Below are 16501 nucleotides of genomic sequence, written 5' to 3' on the forward strand. Positions count from 1 at the left end.
CGTGAAAAACAACTTAATAGACTACAGTGGACTTTATGTTATCAGCAAACAGCTGGATACATTAAGAAGATTGATTCCAGAAATTAGGCTATATCCTCTTTAGTTCTGTGAGTATAGTGTACTATATCATACTTCATACATCAATCTTCTTAATGTATCCAGCTGTTTGCTGACAACATACTGTAAAGTCCACTATAGTCCACTGTAGTCTATTCAATTGTTGTTTTTCACGAGAAATGAGGGGTATTTTGATCGGTGTTCATTATAGATGCCTGTTGCTAGTAGCCAGAGATATGATTATGATATAAGATGTATGTGCAGAGATCCGAAGTATACTATAATATACCTGCATTTGTGCCCTAACTGTAACCTGCAGAATTTTTTCAGCTTATTTCCTCATGTCAGTGACTTTTTTGAAGTGTAGAATTATACTGAACTTTAAAAATAAAACAACGAATGTTTCAGGACTCAGGAGGCTATACCTGTTTTCACTTCAAGAGATTAAGTCTAATACTTTAACATGTGTGCAATAGGAAAGTGTCTTCACACTTCACAGAATAATCAGCTAAGTTTCAAACATGCTGACAATGAGCAGTCACTTATCCATTTACCTAAATACAACATAAGGTAGACCTAAATACCACATAGGGTAGATTTTAACAATGTTGTAAAACAACTCAATAATTTAAAAATATACTTCACTACCTTGTGGAAGGGTCTATCTGAAAGGTTTGCACCAGCAGAATTAAGACTTCTTCCCCACCGTGCAGGGTTTAGACTGGCCAAAAAACTTGTTGTTTTAGATGTGGCACCAGCAAACCGAGATCTTGCAGAGCTAGCACCGCTGGCACCAGTTGGTGTTGATCGCCCAGAACTGCCCAAGGATGTTGCTAAAATCAGAATAGATACATATGGTATTGGATACAAAATTCTAACCACAGGAGAACAGCACTTCTCCAGTAGAAATATTGGTATGAAAATTGCTCATCAGAACATAAACATGCTTCTCTTTATATTTATGGAAGCAGTAATTGCAGCTGGCAGGTTTATATGTTAACATAAATAAAAGTAAACATACTAACGAAACACAAGTAGTAATTAATGGCCAAACGTGTAATACAGTACTATCCTTCAAATATCTAGGTATGTTAGTTGTTTATAATAATGATATTATAATAGACATATGCGAGAAAATAACAGCAGCTAATAGTTGTCCCCAGCTCTTGATAGTACAATGAAAGCTAAGTACATATCTAAGAAAATTAAGATAAACTTATATAGGATCTTCCAATAAGAGTGTCATACTTTTAAAATTAAATAAATTGTATAAACGAAAGAGGTTTATTTATTTAATTACTATTATTTTGAAGCACACTTAATGCCAAGACAACGTCACTTAAATGGCTGTCATGGCTTCGTTGGGTTGTGCGTATATGGGTCTTCCAATTTTCAATAACAAACATAAACCGGGCTCAATTTCATGAATAACACACGTGATATTGCAACAATGGGTCATTAACTGTTTCTGGCTTGTTGGCATAAACCCATTATTTAACATAACCCATAAGAAGTAATCCAGCAGTGTTAAATCACATGATCTCGGGTACCACTTAACATCACCACCACGCGAAATGATGAAGCCTCTGAATTTCTCCTCAAAAGGTAGACTGTTTCATGAGCAGTATGGCACATGGTGCCATTTTGCTGAAATTAGACGTTTCTGAGATTCATACCTTACAATTGAGGCCAAAAGTAATCCCTTATCATAGCCTGGTATCTTACACATCGTACACTTCATGTAATGCACAGAATGCTTGGTGAACGGATGACTTTTATTTAATAATAAATTTTAATGATTTCTACGCATTGTGGAATGGTGTAATGTTCCATGATTATTTGTCAACAACTGTAACCATGGGAAAAATATGACCGCTATAGCTTCGTAAACACGACAGTTGTTATACGTTAAAAGTAGGACACACTTCATAAAATCATCATCAAACCTATTGTGGTATATGAAAGTGAGACATGGACACTAACTGAAAAAGCTAAAAATTTATTCTGGGTAATGGGAAAGGAAGATACTCAGAAAAATCTATGAACTGGTCCTTGAACATGGCTTATGGTGTTTTCAAAGTAATCTAATAATTCAAAATATGTGCAGAGATATCTATATCATCACTTACATTAAACTAGGAAGACTGGAATAGCTGGGCAATGTAGTCAGAATGAATGATGGTAAAATACCAAAAACATCTTTAGATGCCAAGGTTCAAGAAAAGTTGGAAGACCAAAGTTAAGTTGGCTTGATGTCCAGAAAAATATAAAGAAGAATGGGGATAAAAACGGAGAAATAAGGAACAAGAGCGCCAAGGATGGAGAGTTGTTATTAGGGAGGCCAAGATTAAATTAAGAAAACCATAGTGTCATAGAAGAAGTATCTGCAGCAACAACAAAACCACAGTAAAAGCTGGTAAAGTGGTATTAGCTCAAGAGCTATATGTCAGTAGCTTCAGTAGCAGTAGCAGCAGGAAGAGAAATAAAGTTATTAATTCCTTATTTGAAGGGTTCAGAACCATAGTGGGCCAAGGGCCATTTACTAAAACCATAGAAAACAAGGGTTAAAATGAAGTTATTACCATAATTCAATGGAAACATATACGTTCGGAATATGTATGGTAAGACTTTCCTGTGTTAAATTTCAACGTATCTCGTTTACATGTTTCGACCTATTTATGGGTCATCTTCAGAACTGGTAGTTGTTGGTCTTGGCACCACTTGTTCTGTTTCCTGTGAGGGTGTGTTCCTGTGGTATAGTGTAGAGTCAAAGAGTGTGTGTGTTTTGAAGTTGAGTTGTGTGTTGAGAATTTCGCTGGGGTGTGTTGTTGTGTGTCTGTATATTTCATATTGTTCTAGTGTGTTTAGTTTCTGGCTTTTTGGTTGGATGTGTAGTATTTCCATGTCTGTGTTGATGTCTCTGTGGGTATGGTTAGCATTTGTGATGTGTTCTGCATATGTGGAGGTGTTTTGTAATTTTGTTATGGCTGTGATGTGTTCTTTGTAACGTGTTTGAAACGATCTGCCTCTCTATCCTATGTAGAAGTTGTTGCAGGTGTTACATTTGAGTTTGTATACGCCTGTGGTTGTATTTGTTTGTTTGTGTTGTTTGTGTGTTGAGATGTTTTTGTAGAGTGTTATTTGTTCTGTATGCAATGTTGTAATTTAATTTCTTGAATGAAGTTGCAATTTTGTATGTGTTTTTGTTTTCGTATGTTAGTGTGTTGTATTTTTTGTGTTCTTGTGTTTGTGTTGTATTCTTATGTTTTTTGTGATTATGTTCTGTCTTACATATTATGTTATCTATTATGTTAGGGTTGTATCCGTTTTCTTGTGCTATGTATTTGATTGTGTTTAGCTCTTCGTTGTAATCTTGTTGGTTCATTGGTATGTTGAGTAGTCTGTGTACCATTGTTCGGAATGCAGCTTGTTTGTGTTGTGTGGGAGTGGTTGGATGTGTTGTGTATGTGTGTTGTAGCAAGTAATATAAAGTATACACATTCAAACTAAATGATATGTCAATCTTCATTAAACTATGGTATTCACTTAACTTCAACCCTTGTTTTCTCCGTTTTTAATAAATGGCACTTGGCTCTGAACCCTTCATTTATAAGAGGAAATTCAGATACAAACCAAAGTACTTTCAAAGCCCATTTGACTGATCTGTGGCAGTGTAACAGGAAAATTAGTCAGATTTGTGTACAATTAATAAACCAAGTGTGTGTGTGTGTTTTTTATCTTTTTTGTTTCCACCATTGTCATTGTTATTATTATTTGAAAAAATTAAATATTTATTTGAAACATGTCAAGCCTAAATTAAACACCATTTTAAGACACCATACCTTTAGAAAAAAGGTCTTGCATCATTGATGAAGACAAGTTGTTGTCAGAGTCCTGTCTTGTTTTGCGGTTTGAGGTAACAGCTCTCTTGGGAGTGCGTTTCCTTTTCAACACATCAGTTAACCGCCTGAAACATGTTAGTTATTAAATCAGCTAAACATCACAATCATACAGCTTATTGTATCCTATTTCAATTTTCCTCAATCAGATTTAATAGCATATAACGAGACTATTCTTTATTTTTCTCAACGCGATATATACAACATATTTAAAAATATTGATGCACATCTAGATAATACATTATGTGTGAGCTTCTGCTATAAAGTCTCTGTACTTCTATTTTTATTTTTACTAGCAAATGATTTTACATTATAAATTTGCATTCTTTCATTGAATTTAATGTGTGTTTAAAAATACTTTTCTCTGTTGTACCTATAGAGTATTCTGAGTTTAGAAAACACCACTGTGTACATAGGCATCTTCTTAGCAGGCATTCACCCTCACTGTAATATAACTGAAATAAGTTATTTACGTATTTTATAATGTATATAAAACAAGAGAAATAAATCTAAATACTGTAACTAAGGATTGCTTCAAATATAAATGTTTTATATCGCTTATATACAACAACTGAATAGACTACAGTGGACTATAGTGGACTTTATGTTGTCAGCAAACAGCTGGATACATTAAGAAGATTGAGTTTATATCGCTTATATTATTTATTTTAAAACTCAATTTTGAACAGTCAATGAAGACGAAGCATACCACACAAAATACAGTAAAAGAACAGATGTAACAAGATTGAAATATAAAAGAAGAAAATTTTACAATACTTTATCGTAAGATCCATCTCATTGATAGTTTGAACCTTGTAAAGATCTTGAAAACTGTCAATTGTGGGTTCACAGATTTGAATTTTTCTGAATTTACTTCACTAGGTTGATCTGCGCCAGTTTCATATCGTACTGTTGGATAGTGTAAGAGCGGTGTTATTCTATCAATGTGGCAGCTACTTCTTCCATCTATGATACAAGGGACCACTTCTTCATGGACCTCGAATTTATTCTGTTTTAAAGTGCTGACAATCTTAGAGCGAATCATATGACAGGTGCTCATGAGTAAACTGCTGCAGGTATGCAAACCAAGGATGTGAGCCAAGGTTTCTGGCTTATATATTACTTTATTTGTATTTCCAATAACTGAATAAATGGAGTAGATTTACTTCTGTTACTTGATATACTGGTATGTTAGAAAATATGTAAATAACTTATTTAAGTTCTATTACAAAGAAGGGGGATGTCCATTAAGATCTCTATATACCCAATTATTTTTTCTAAACTTAAAACACTCTAATTATGGTTCTTGTAGGTTGCCATTCGCGAGAAATGTATGTAATCATTAGGCAGCGCATTTTTGTTCCCAAATGTACAGAGGCAAGCAGGTACACATGGGGCCATTAAATAATTATGTAATGTATTATAAATATGCCCCTGTAACGTCATATGACGTAGAAACAACATTCTCTTAGTTTAAACAAATTTTATGTGATGTTCGTAAAAGATTAGCATTTCATAACTTCAGAATATATGTTTTCGTTCACTGCAATGGTTTTGATAAACGAATTATTTGTAAATTATAAATATAAATATTGATAATTTGGATATTGATTTTTGTTATTATTGTTTTGTCCCTGTAACGTCATGTGACGTAGGAAGAACATTTTCTTAGTTTTTTTTTTTTTTTTTTTTTTTACAATTATGCCACATTTACAATCTGTCTACAATAGACAATAAGTAAATATTATAAAAGAAATGATATGAGTGGAGATGTTATCCCATGACAACACTCCAAAAGAAAAATAACAATGTTTTAAATAGCTGTAGTAAAAATGAATGGAAGGACAAGAGATTGGTCCTTTTAAGTCTTCTTATTGTTTGACTATTATCCAGCAAATTTAATGCATGATGATTCGGATGTTGATTTAATCGGTGCAGGTATTTTTTGCTGAACTTAGAGATTTCTTCTTTTACAGTTGAAATGTTAAGATCATGATGAATGACATCTTTTCGTACATACCATGGTGCAGTGACAATGGAACATAAAGTTCAACGTGGACTATCGATTAAGGGACAGATTCCTCTAAAAAGACTAAAATACCGCCAAATTCTTTAAGTTTCAAGACCATGCAATTAAGCTTTTTACCAAGGAGCAAGCATTTCCTTTTTTGTCTAATTATGTTATTATTTTGCTCTGATACCTCTGCAGTATTTCAATGTTTGAGTTGCTAGCAGTTCCCCACAGTTGGATGCCGTATGTCCAGACTGGTTTTAGTATGACTTTATAAACAAGAAGTTTATTCTCTAATGATAGTTTTGATTTAGGTCCCAATAACCAATAGATTTCTGATGTTTTAAAATTTAATTCTTTACGTATTTTCTTAGCTTAAACAAAGTTTTACTGGCAGTTATAGTAAAAGATATGAATTTCATAAGCTCAGAATATATATGTTTTTGTTCATCATAACGGAGTTGATTTCGTTAAATGAATTAATTGAATATATTATACAGTCTGTTCATAGCTCGGCCGGACTGTTCTGCGGCCTTGGACTGGGTGAAGATTGGCGTGCCTGCCGGCAGAGTAGTGCTGTAGCTACTGCTGGTGCACAGTCAGGTCTGGCCAAGCTACGAACGCACTGTATATAGAGTATTTACAGTTAATGTGTATCATGTTTACTATTATGTTCTATAATATATATTGTATACTATTATATCCAATATATATTATAGAACATAATATATTCTGAGATTATAAAATTCATATCTTTTACTATAAATGCCAGTAAAAATTTGTTGAAGCTAAGAAAATGTTCTTCCTACATCACATGACGTTACAGGGACAAAATAATAACAAAAATCAATATTCATATTTTACACAATATATACAAATAAATCATTTATCAAAACCTATCCCATTGCAGTGAACGAAAACATATATTCCGAGGTTATGAAATGCAAATCTTTTACGAACATCACATAACATTTGTTTAAACTAAGAGAATGTTCTTTCTACATTATATGACGTTACTGGGGCATATTAATAATACATTACATCATTATTATTTAATGGCCCCATGCATACCTGCTTGCAGTTCAACCTTGCTTATGTATCCATGTGATGTAACTACCAGACGAAACTAATTAATCCTCTGTATGTTAGGAACGAAAATGCACAGTCTAGTAATCACATATGTAATTAAAAAAAATATATAAAAAAATTAATATAATGTAAATATAACAATTTTTAAGTTAATGCTCTGACACTTAGCTCAAAGCCATTTAATATAAAAACTATACAATAGCAGGAAACAAAAGTCCTCATAAGGGAAGAAATTTGCTCATGAAATTTCGACTAGTATATGGAACTAGTGTCTATCCAACACTGTGATGGATGTGGGAAACTACAGTGAATAGTCAAATGTGGTTTCTTAAGTCCGTTGTAACAGCTGGGAGGGGGGGAGGGGGAATCACATGCTACCTCATTACTGGTTAGATGATCTTTCACCTCTGCTCAGCCATGTGGATCTGAGGGCAGCAGTCACATGGCTGTTGTACCAGATTATGTATATGATATCAATTTAAAAGTATGTAAAAGTATATTACTGTGCAGAATATGTAGCAGCTGTTTTCAATGAATTGATATTGATGAAATAAAGATTTATACTTGTGTACAATTCAGGAAATGAAAATTGATCTTCTTAGCTAGCTGGGTTCACATAAATTATTTCATTTTTGTATATCTTAAGTCAGTGATTCCCAACTTTTTTTGACTGACGACACACTTATTTGTTTTTATTAATAATAATATTATAAATAACAACCAGTGCTTTCCTTCTGGAGAAAAAGCTGGTGTAACTCTGTGTAGAATATTTTATAGTGGATGGGAAGATAATTACTGTTCACTGCATGGAAATTTTGTCATTTTTAACCTCCTTTTCGTCCAACTAAGACTTTCAAGGTCTATGCAGAATTAAAAAAAAAAATTAAAAACATGGTTATTCACACATATTTCGGTTCCATGATAAAAAAAATGCAACAAAAAATGCTGGAATGCCATTCCTGCGCATTCTGCCAGAAAAAAGCACTGATGAAAACTTCTATGTACAGCTTGATTCAGGAATTTTGGCCCTTGAAGTAGATAGACTAAGACGAGTTACTCATCACTACTGGCAGGCTGGGTTGCACAGGTCAGGTCACAAAGTCATAACACTTCCTTCCTATCATGTCACGGTACACTCCATCTTGAAACACAATATTCTTCACACATCCCGTTACTAACCACTACGTCTGTTGACCAAACAGTGTCATGATATTTTAACATGGAGTGTCCCTCAGCTACGAGCATAGATATTAGATAGCCACAGTTCACAAAATTTTGCATCACAGATTAAATTTTGTTTGGTGTTCATCACTATGAGATTACATTTTACATATATTTCAGTAATTTAAAGTAATTATAATTGTAATTATAATACTGAATCAAAATTTGTTAGTTTGCCTTTACTTTCATGTTCAAAGCTAATGTCTGCAGAATATTTAGATGACTCACAGTTGTGACGGACTTGGTGATCGAGTGTCTTCTCCCACAAGACCCATATCAGACTGCTGTGTGAAACGCCTGGGCTCAGGGCTGGCTGGTGATGGGCTTGCAGCTGGAGTGCCGGCGAACACCAAGCCACTACCACTACTTCCCACATTTGATGCTGATGAAAACAGACATACTGAGTCTTATTTTATTATGTCAGTAATCTCTTTGTCACATATTTCAACTGTGACCTGTATTGGAGTAAAACACTGCTAGTAATTCATAGAAAAACAAACACTGTGAATGTACTTATGAGGCTGTTTGAAAAGATAGTGAACTGACATATACATGACATTGGAATAGTGTCAACAACAACACAAAATTGTTAGCATTCGCTCTTCATTAGATCATGCACGAAAAATTATAATCTGAAGAGAATTTTTTTTAGTTGGTTATTTAACGATGCTGTACCAACTACTAGTTATTTAGCGTCAATGAGATTGGTGATAGCGAGTTTGTATTTGGCGAGATGAGGCCGATTCGCAACAGATTACCTAACATTCGCCTTACAGTTGGGGGAAAACTTCGGAAAAACCCAACCAGGTAATCAGCCCAAGTGGGAATCGTTTTAGTTGGTTATTTAACGATGCTGTATCAACTACTAGTTATTTTAGTTATTTAGTGTCAATGAGATTGGTGAAAGCGACTTGGTATTTGGCGAGATGAGGCCGAGAATTCGCCATAGATTACCTGACATTCGCCTTACAGTTGGGGGAAAACTTCGGAAAAATCCAACCAGGTAATCAGCCCAAGTGGGAATTGAACCCATGCCTGAGCACAAATCCTAATCAACAGGAAGCACTTTAGCTGACTGAGCTACGCCAGTGGCCAGAATATATTTTGTACAGTTGAAATTTTATATTAATGCTGCAAGCAGATTGTCTAAAATGAATAACATTGAGCACCATGTACTCATTAAATACTTCGTAAAAAATGGAATGAATCCAATAGAAATTAAAGCAGATATGGATACGACATTGGGGGATGGGGGAATTGTTTTGTCTCCACAGTGGATGGCCAGTAACAGCAACCAATGAGGAAATCGACAAAATCCATGATATGGTGCACGAAATTAGTAGGTAATACGCATCTCATCTCAACTCAATGGCTGCATCACATCTTGGGTGGGTATTTGCTATCACAAATACATGTCCAATGTCAAATTTCGAAAGACTCTCTGCCTCGATTTGAGAAAAATACATTAGATTTTTTAAAGAGTGTTATATCAAGAAGCAAGATAATCGAACTATTTCAGAACCCCAGCCATTCACTTCAAAAACACAGATCACCTACTTCACGGACTTTTATTTCTAGAGACTCCGAGAAAATTTCTTCATCTGACAATTACCTTTCTGTCACAATCTGTACATATTATGTAACATATCAACACGTTCATCTGTCTTTCGAATAATATAAAATTTTGACTACGTCCATTTATGTAACGAATTACAGTTTTCAACCATGTTCACTGCACATTAGTTTTATCACTTGCAGTCATCTATTCTGAGTTGCAGCTATCTGCTGGAATGAGAACTGGTTGCACAGAGCAAAGAAAATGACATGACAGTGACAAGCTCCAACCAACAACATTGTTTGATGTCAAGAACTAATGTTGTAGAGATCTCTCGAAATCAGTTTATAATTTCCTTGGGGTTTCCTCAATTGTATGCTATTACTGTTTTACAGTAATGTATATTAGTGAAGTAGGAAATGGAACAAGAAAAATGGAAACACATAGTTTTACACAAACAGACTCATCCTTTCCCAAAGCAAAATTAGTAATGTAACACATTATCAAGAGACAAAAATATTATTATTTGGGGTGGGATGTTGATGACCTAAAAATCTACTTAAAATGATCATTACAATGCCCTTAAAATAATGAAAAAACAACGTGAAATTAAAAGAAAATGACATTTAAATATCATTCACCGTACTTGCACCACAACTTCTAAAAAATTAGTCACTTTGTTTCAAAGACTGCCCTGCAAATGTCGAAGAGAGAAGGCAACTTCCTGGAATTTGACTAAGATAAAGGAAAAGAGCATGCAACAAAATGAAAGTTTTAAGGGAAAACTATAGACTTTAATGAGGGTTTACAATGTGTTTCAATCAGGGGTGGTCTATGTCAGTGCCTCCATTCTCCGTCTCCTCCTTCTGCTCTTCGCTTTTGTTACCAGACCTTCCAGATAGGGAGGTAAATGACAAAACAAATTGTGGGTGCAGTGTACATTCTTGCAGTTTTTGCGTTAAAAATACTGTCTAATGTAGCACACCCTTTCCGAACTATATTGGGGACACAAAGTCCTATTGTCCAGGAAACGGTGAAAGTTTCCCCCCTTCCAAATATAAATTCTAAAGACATCCTCATACCAACAAAAGAACAGTAGCAGTCAAAGCCCTCACTTAAATTAAGCTGTTGTTAAGCATTTTATATTACTGTACTTCCGGTGTGTGAGGTGAAGCCTTCAGTGGAATAAGGGATGGACTTTAGAGTTTGTTCCAAACTATAAAACTCAAACTTCACTGTTATTCACTTATTCAGTAGGTAATTACTAGTAGGGACTACTACTCATCTGTTTGCTTAAAAAAAAGATTTAACAGGCCTATACATAAAGAAGTAAAATGCATTCAAAATGATCTAAAAGTTCTTCAATGTATTAAAAATGACCAAAAAATGCCGAAAAAATGTTAAAATGACCTATTGGTTCAAAAAGTAAAAAAATTAAAAAAATGCAATATAAGAAATTAATTTTTTACATTGATATTAACATAGAAAAAATTTTTATATGAATATGCATCGTTCTAATGTGAAAAATAAGAAGATGATTTTTCATCAACATCCGCCCCCTAATTATTACATATTAAAGCGAAAATAAGACATGCAGCCTAATAAAGAATAAGAATGATTATCCACGAAAATCAACAGTTCTCCTTTACAGCTCTATGAAGATCATGACTAGAGACGAGAATTCCATGTACATGAACATAGGACATAGCTCAAACTTAGTACTTACCCATTTCATTACTTTACGGTTCCAAATATGTGTACTTTTTCCGAACATATTTGCAGGTTTTGGCCTTTTTTTGAGATAAAAACATGCACAATGCATATTTAAACAATTTTTAGCTTAATCATGCATATAATATACATTATATTCAGTTTAAATGCATGTTTTAAAGGTTTTGAGTGGACACCTCAGTTTCTCGATTTCTATGCCCATTTTAGCTTCAGGAATAAGGAATGAAGAAGGAAAAGAAAGAAAAAACTAAATAACAGAAAAAGGTCCATTCAGGTTTGCACCCATAACTTCTTGCAATGCGAGAGATCATTCTCTGTCTACAGAAACATCTAGTTAACTAGTGAAACAAGAAATTTGGAACGAAAATTGAAGTGCATATTTGAGTGTATTTTTCGCTTGATTGTGCATGAATGCATGCATATTTTGGGATTTTATAGTGCATGAAATTCTCGTCCTCTAATCATGACTATTCCAGAATTCATTAATACAAGTTAAAAACTCCTTTATCACTCAGTGCATACTACATTGCAACCCAACTACTCTCAAAGTTTCAAATCTCACAGATGCAAAATGTCATCATGACAACTTGCATTGCTAACGTTGTCTTTCCTGTTCAAATAATCAGAATATTTTCAGAAGAAAATCTGAAATTTTAATCTATACCATACAATTTATTATTAAAATAATCTGAAATATTATAAAAATGAAACCCACCTAATACTATACTGCCATTTGGACTGCTATTATTGGACACTATTCCAATCTGGCTAGCACTGACAACTGCTTGAACTGATGACCCTGCACTTAAGCTGGCAGAACTGGCAACAGAAAGACTGCAAGCAGATGATGAGGGACCTGGCTGTGGTTGTGAACAGTTCAGTTCTTGCTGCTTCACTGACGCACTGGAATCACTGCTCTTTGGAGGAGACATGCCCAGGGGAATATCTGGATCAGCCAGCTTCTTTATTTGGTGCATTACTCCTGTCAGCACAAGCAATTAATGTCATTAGTTAGGACAATTTTTTCAGCTGTATTCATACATGTAAGACGTATAGTTTAACTATGTAGCTTAACAGAAGGAAAAACATAGCATATGAAATAATGTGATTGCTACAATGAAGTACATTCTATTTCAATCTTTTGATGACTACAACAATTTGAACTACAGTAAATTCTTAATATGATATTACAAATAAAATATTAAAACAGAAATGTTTAAATACTTAATATCTATAGCAAGCCATCTACTTTAAAACGCAGCAGTACCGAATTAACAGAAATGGCTCATAATCTTAGACAGTGGTGTACGCAGAATTTTGTCAAGGGGGAGAGGTCATTATTAAAACTGTTTACAACAGAGGCCTGCATCGGACGTTTTCACTCGAGCGCCAAGTAGTTCATAGCATAATCCGATAGCGCACAGGCATGATGGGTAAAATTGTCACGAGCGATAAATCCTCGAACGGTATAAGCCGAGCGTTAGACATTCGTTCTTGTTACAGTGATGAACTGTGTAATAACATCATAGATGTTTATCATTTCAAAACTGTGCAGTGTTTAACTAACCTCTCCATAGTACAACTACAAAACTTGCTTTAAAATGTAATATAAATGTTGTAGGTAAATGCCCCCCCCCCCCCCACAGGTGTGATTTTGTTTTTGCCACATCTGATAGATGTTATTGGATGTAAATGTAATTATTATAAACGGAGAACACAATCACGATAATGCAAGAACTGTATCAAGTTTTATAGTAATAATAATAATAATAATAATAATAATAATAATAATAATAATAATAATAATAATAATAATAATAATAATAATAATAATCTCTAATAATTAGTGTATCAATCTTTGCGTCTGTAACAGTTCTGCAGCATGATTATTCGTTTTATTATATTTTCTGTGACGTTATCTCTGTACTAATATTGTTATTAATCTACTGCTATATCAATAATATTTTGTAAAACGTTTCTACATTGTCGCAGTATATAGGTGGAATGCTATGTATGGACCTATCATATTATATATGTCGTAAATCAAATATTGAATAATTATTAATTAGCAATAATAACTGTATATCGAAGTTTTTCATACTATTTTATTTATAACTTCATGTTACTGTTTTGGTACGTTCCATTGACTGTTCGATTAAACGTTTGTCATAAACGCAGAAAATAAAGCCTTATTTTTACCGTGTGAGCAAAACGTGTGTATTTTATCTGTTGCCTTCCATACAAGATAAGACATGTCGGTGAGATGACCTTGTAATGTGCTTCTATTTATTATGAGCATATCACGACCGATCGTATCTCACTCGAGGGTGCGACACTCGACCGAGTTCAAGCGAGCGATTTAACTCCAATGCAGCACTCTGGTTTACAGTAATAAAGATAGTACTGTTATAATTCGAATGTGCCGCAGCACTAAGCACAGGGATTATATTGAAGAAGAGGTATAGGAGGACTATGCCTTATGTCAATGTAGATTTTATTACTCTGACAGTAGTGAAAAATTAGAGATGGGAAAACGATTATGAATTATGGATTAAAAAATTCCCAAATACAAGGTCGGTACTAGGTGTAGGTAAGTATTTTAAATTTTGTGTATTATTATTGTTAAGATTATAATAATGATTATTCAGAGCTAAAGTAGTTGTTGTTGTTTTCTAATGCCAGGCGTTTGACAATGAAGTCATTTGACCTCTTGCACTCCAATATTTTTCAAAGATATTATCATGACTAGCCACTGAAGCACAGATAATTAAATGGCAAGTTGTAGCTGATTTAAGTGAACACCATATTTCAACGTTTTGGTGGCTACTTCATTCACACACAACCCCCAGAATGTCTGGAGGACCACACCTGCTGTTGGTCGACGGGTCCATTGGACCTAGCTGGGAGATCTTGTTGATCACCAGCTTTCCCTCCTTAAGTCACTGGAGGACGATTTTAGTGCCATAGCAGGTCAGCACTAGGAACAGAAAAGTAGAAAGAGGAGGAAGGAAAGGGAAATGAACCCCTAGGCCTCGAATGCTCTAATGCCGTTGGGATCGAAGAAAGAGTTCAGTCAGAAAAAGGAAAGTAAAGTCAGAGCTAAAGTGGAACAAGTCCATGAGACATAGTTTTGAGATAATAGGACTTAAAGTTAACTTGCTATAATGAATTATCTAATTTGACTAGCAATAATTTTATTGCTCCATTCTCAAATTCTAGATTTATAAAATATAAACAATTGTGATGTTAATTGATGAAACGCTTTGGCGACTTGATCCATTATGGCTCAGAACATCGTAAACAATAATGAGCCAAAAGTGACTGGGTCACCTACTGGCGAATACTTGGAATTAAGACTTGATCCATTACTACTCGGAAAAGATCCACCTTCAGATCAAAAAATGAATTCAGTTTTGTGTGTAAAATTGTAGTGTACTTTGTAAATTTGTAGTGTTTTTTGTAATGCAGTTTTACTCCTGGTTGAGTGTTAGAGAAGGCCGTATGGCATTAACTCTGCCAGGTTAAATTATTATTATTATTATTATTATTATTATTATTATTATTATTAATTTATGAAAATTTGTGACTTGATCCACTTTAGCTCTGAATGCCTCATTTATTAATACAGTACTATACTATGTTCTAGAAGAACATATTCATGAATATTCTTATAAAATCTTCGAACCTGTACCTATGGTAGGTCTCTCAAATCTAAATAGTTATGTCACTCTTTTTTTAAAGTTCAAGGGGTAGGGGGTTCAAATCTGGTGACCCCTGCGTACACCCCTGACATTATAGACGAACAGAAGATGAGAACCAGATTCCAGCTTATAACAAACTCGTTTCAAATGATTAACAGGCAAGCTTTGCATTAATTTGTATCTATGATTTCAAATAAGCTATTTTTCTTTCAAAGTAAAAATTCTTACTTTTCACATATACACTTTCTGGATATGTTGACATGTGAACATGAGATGTGAACAAACTCTGTCTGGTAGGTTAAGGGAAAACAATGTTTAGAGACAGACAAGATCAGGTTGGAAATCATTTTTTCACTGAAATGTGCTCATATTATACTACAAGTTCTCCATTCGAGATTCAATTGGAGATGTCACTTCAATTTTTTCTATGAAATTTCAGAACCACCGTTCTTCACACAATCACTGTCAGAAACCATGCTAATCAATCAATCAATCAATCAATCAATCAATCAATCAATCAATCAATCAATCAATCAATCTTCTTAATGTTTGCTGACAATATGAAGTCCACTACAGTCCATTGTAGTCTTTTCAGTTTTCGTTTTTCATGAGAAATGAGGGGTATTTTGATCAGTGTTCATTATAGATGCCTGTTGCTAGTAGCCAGAGTTGGGGTGTAATCAATACACACTGCAGAGCTGTGTCTTCTGCAACTGGTACTGATGATTTTAATTTACTTCTTTTGTGGTTTATGGATGGATAGTATAGAAGAATGTGTTCCAGATCTTCATCATGATTATTATACCACAGATAAATAGGAGTATCAGAAAGGTGAAATCGGTGTAGGTAAAATTGTGTGACAATGTGACCTGTTCTGGCTCTTGTTAAAAATGTTTGAACGTGTCTGGGCAAGTTTTTATACATTTCCAGGTCATTTAGTTTCTTTTGAACGGACTGTAAAATTTTTCCTTTGTCAGAAGAGAGCCAATTGTTGATCCATAGGTTTATAAAATGAGACCTTACTGAGGCAAAGACACTGAATAGAGATATCATTTGAAGAGGTCTTAGTTGCAAATATGTTGCCTATTTTGCAATATTATCGAATTTCTCGTTTCCAGGTATGCCACAATAACTACATATCCATTGAAATGTTATTTTCTTTTGGAGTTTTTTAGTTTACTTAGTTGTTTCTGAATTGGAATAATTCTATGTGCGTATAGGTTTGGTACATATTTGA

At 34.1% G+C, this 16501-nt stretch overlaps 1 protein-coding gene across 3 annotated transcripts in view; it reads right to left on the reverse strand.

Annotated features, from left to right (window-relative positions):
- The window catches only part of ctrip (E3 ubiquitin-protein ligase ctrip), a 146537-nt gene that overhangs the window by 41809 nt on the left and 88227 nt on the right, over positions 1–16501 (reverse strand). For all 3 annotated transcript variants that reach the window (XM_069845838.1, XM_069845841.1, XM_069845842.1), the window contains 4 exons: positions 12279–12545; positions 8506–8659; positions 3900–4024; positions 706–890 (listed from right to left, as the gene is read on the reverse strand). In XM_069845838.1, the coding sequence (XP_069701939.1) occupies positions 706–890; positions 3900–4024; positions 8506–8659; positions 12279–12545 (731 nt within the window). The remainder of the gene's footprint in view (positions 1–705; positions 891–3899; positions 4025–8505; positions 8660–12278; positions 12546–16501) is intronic.

Source organism: Periplaneta americana, chromosome 14 (genome assembly GCF_040183065.1).
Source record: "Periplaneta americana isolate PAMFEO1 chromosome 14, P.americana_PAMFEO1_priV1, whole genome shotgun sequence".
Taxonomy (NCBI): domain Eukaryota; kingdom Metazoa; phylum Arthropoda; class Insecta; order Blattodea; family Blattidae; genus Periplaneta; species Periplaneta americana.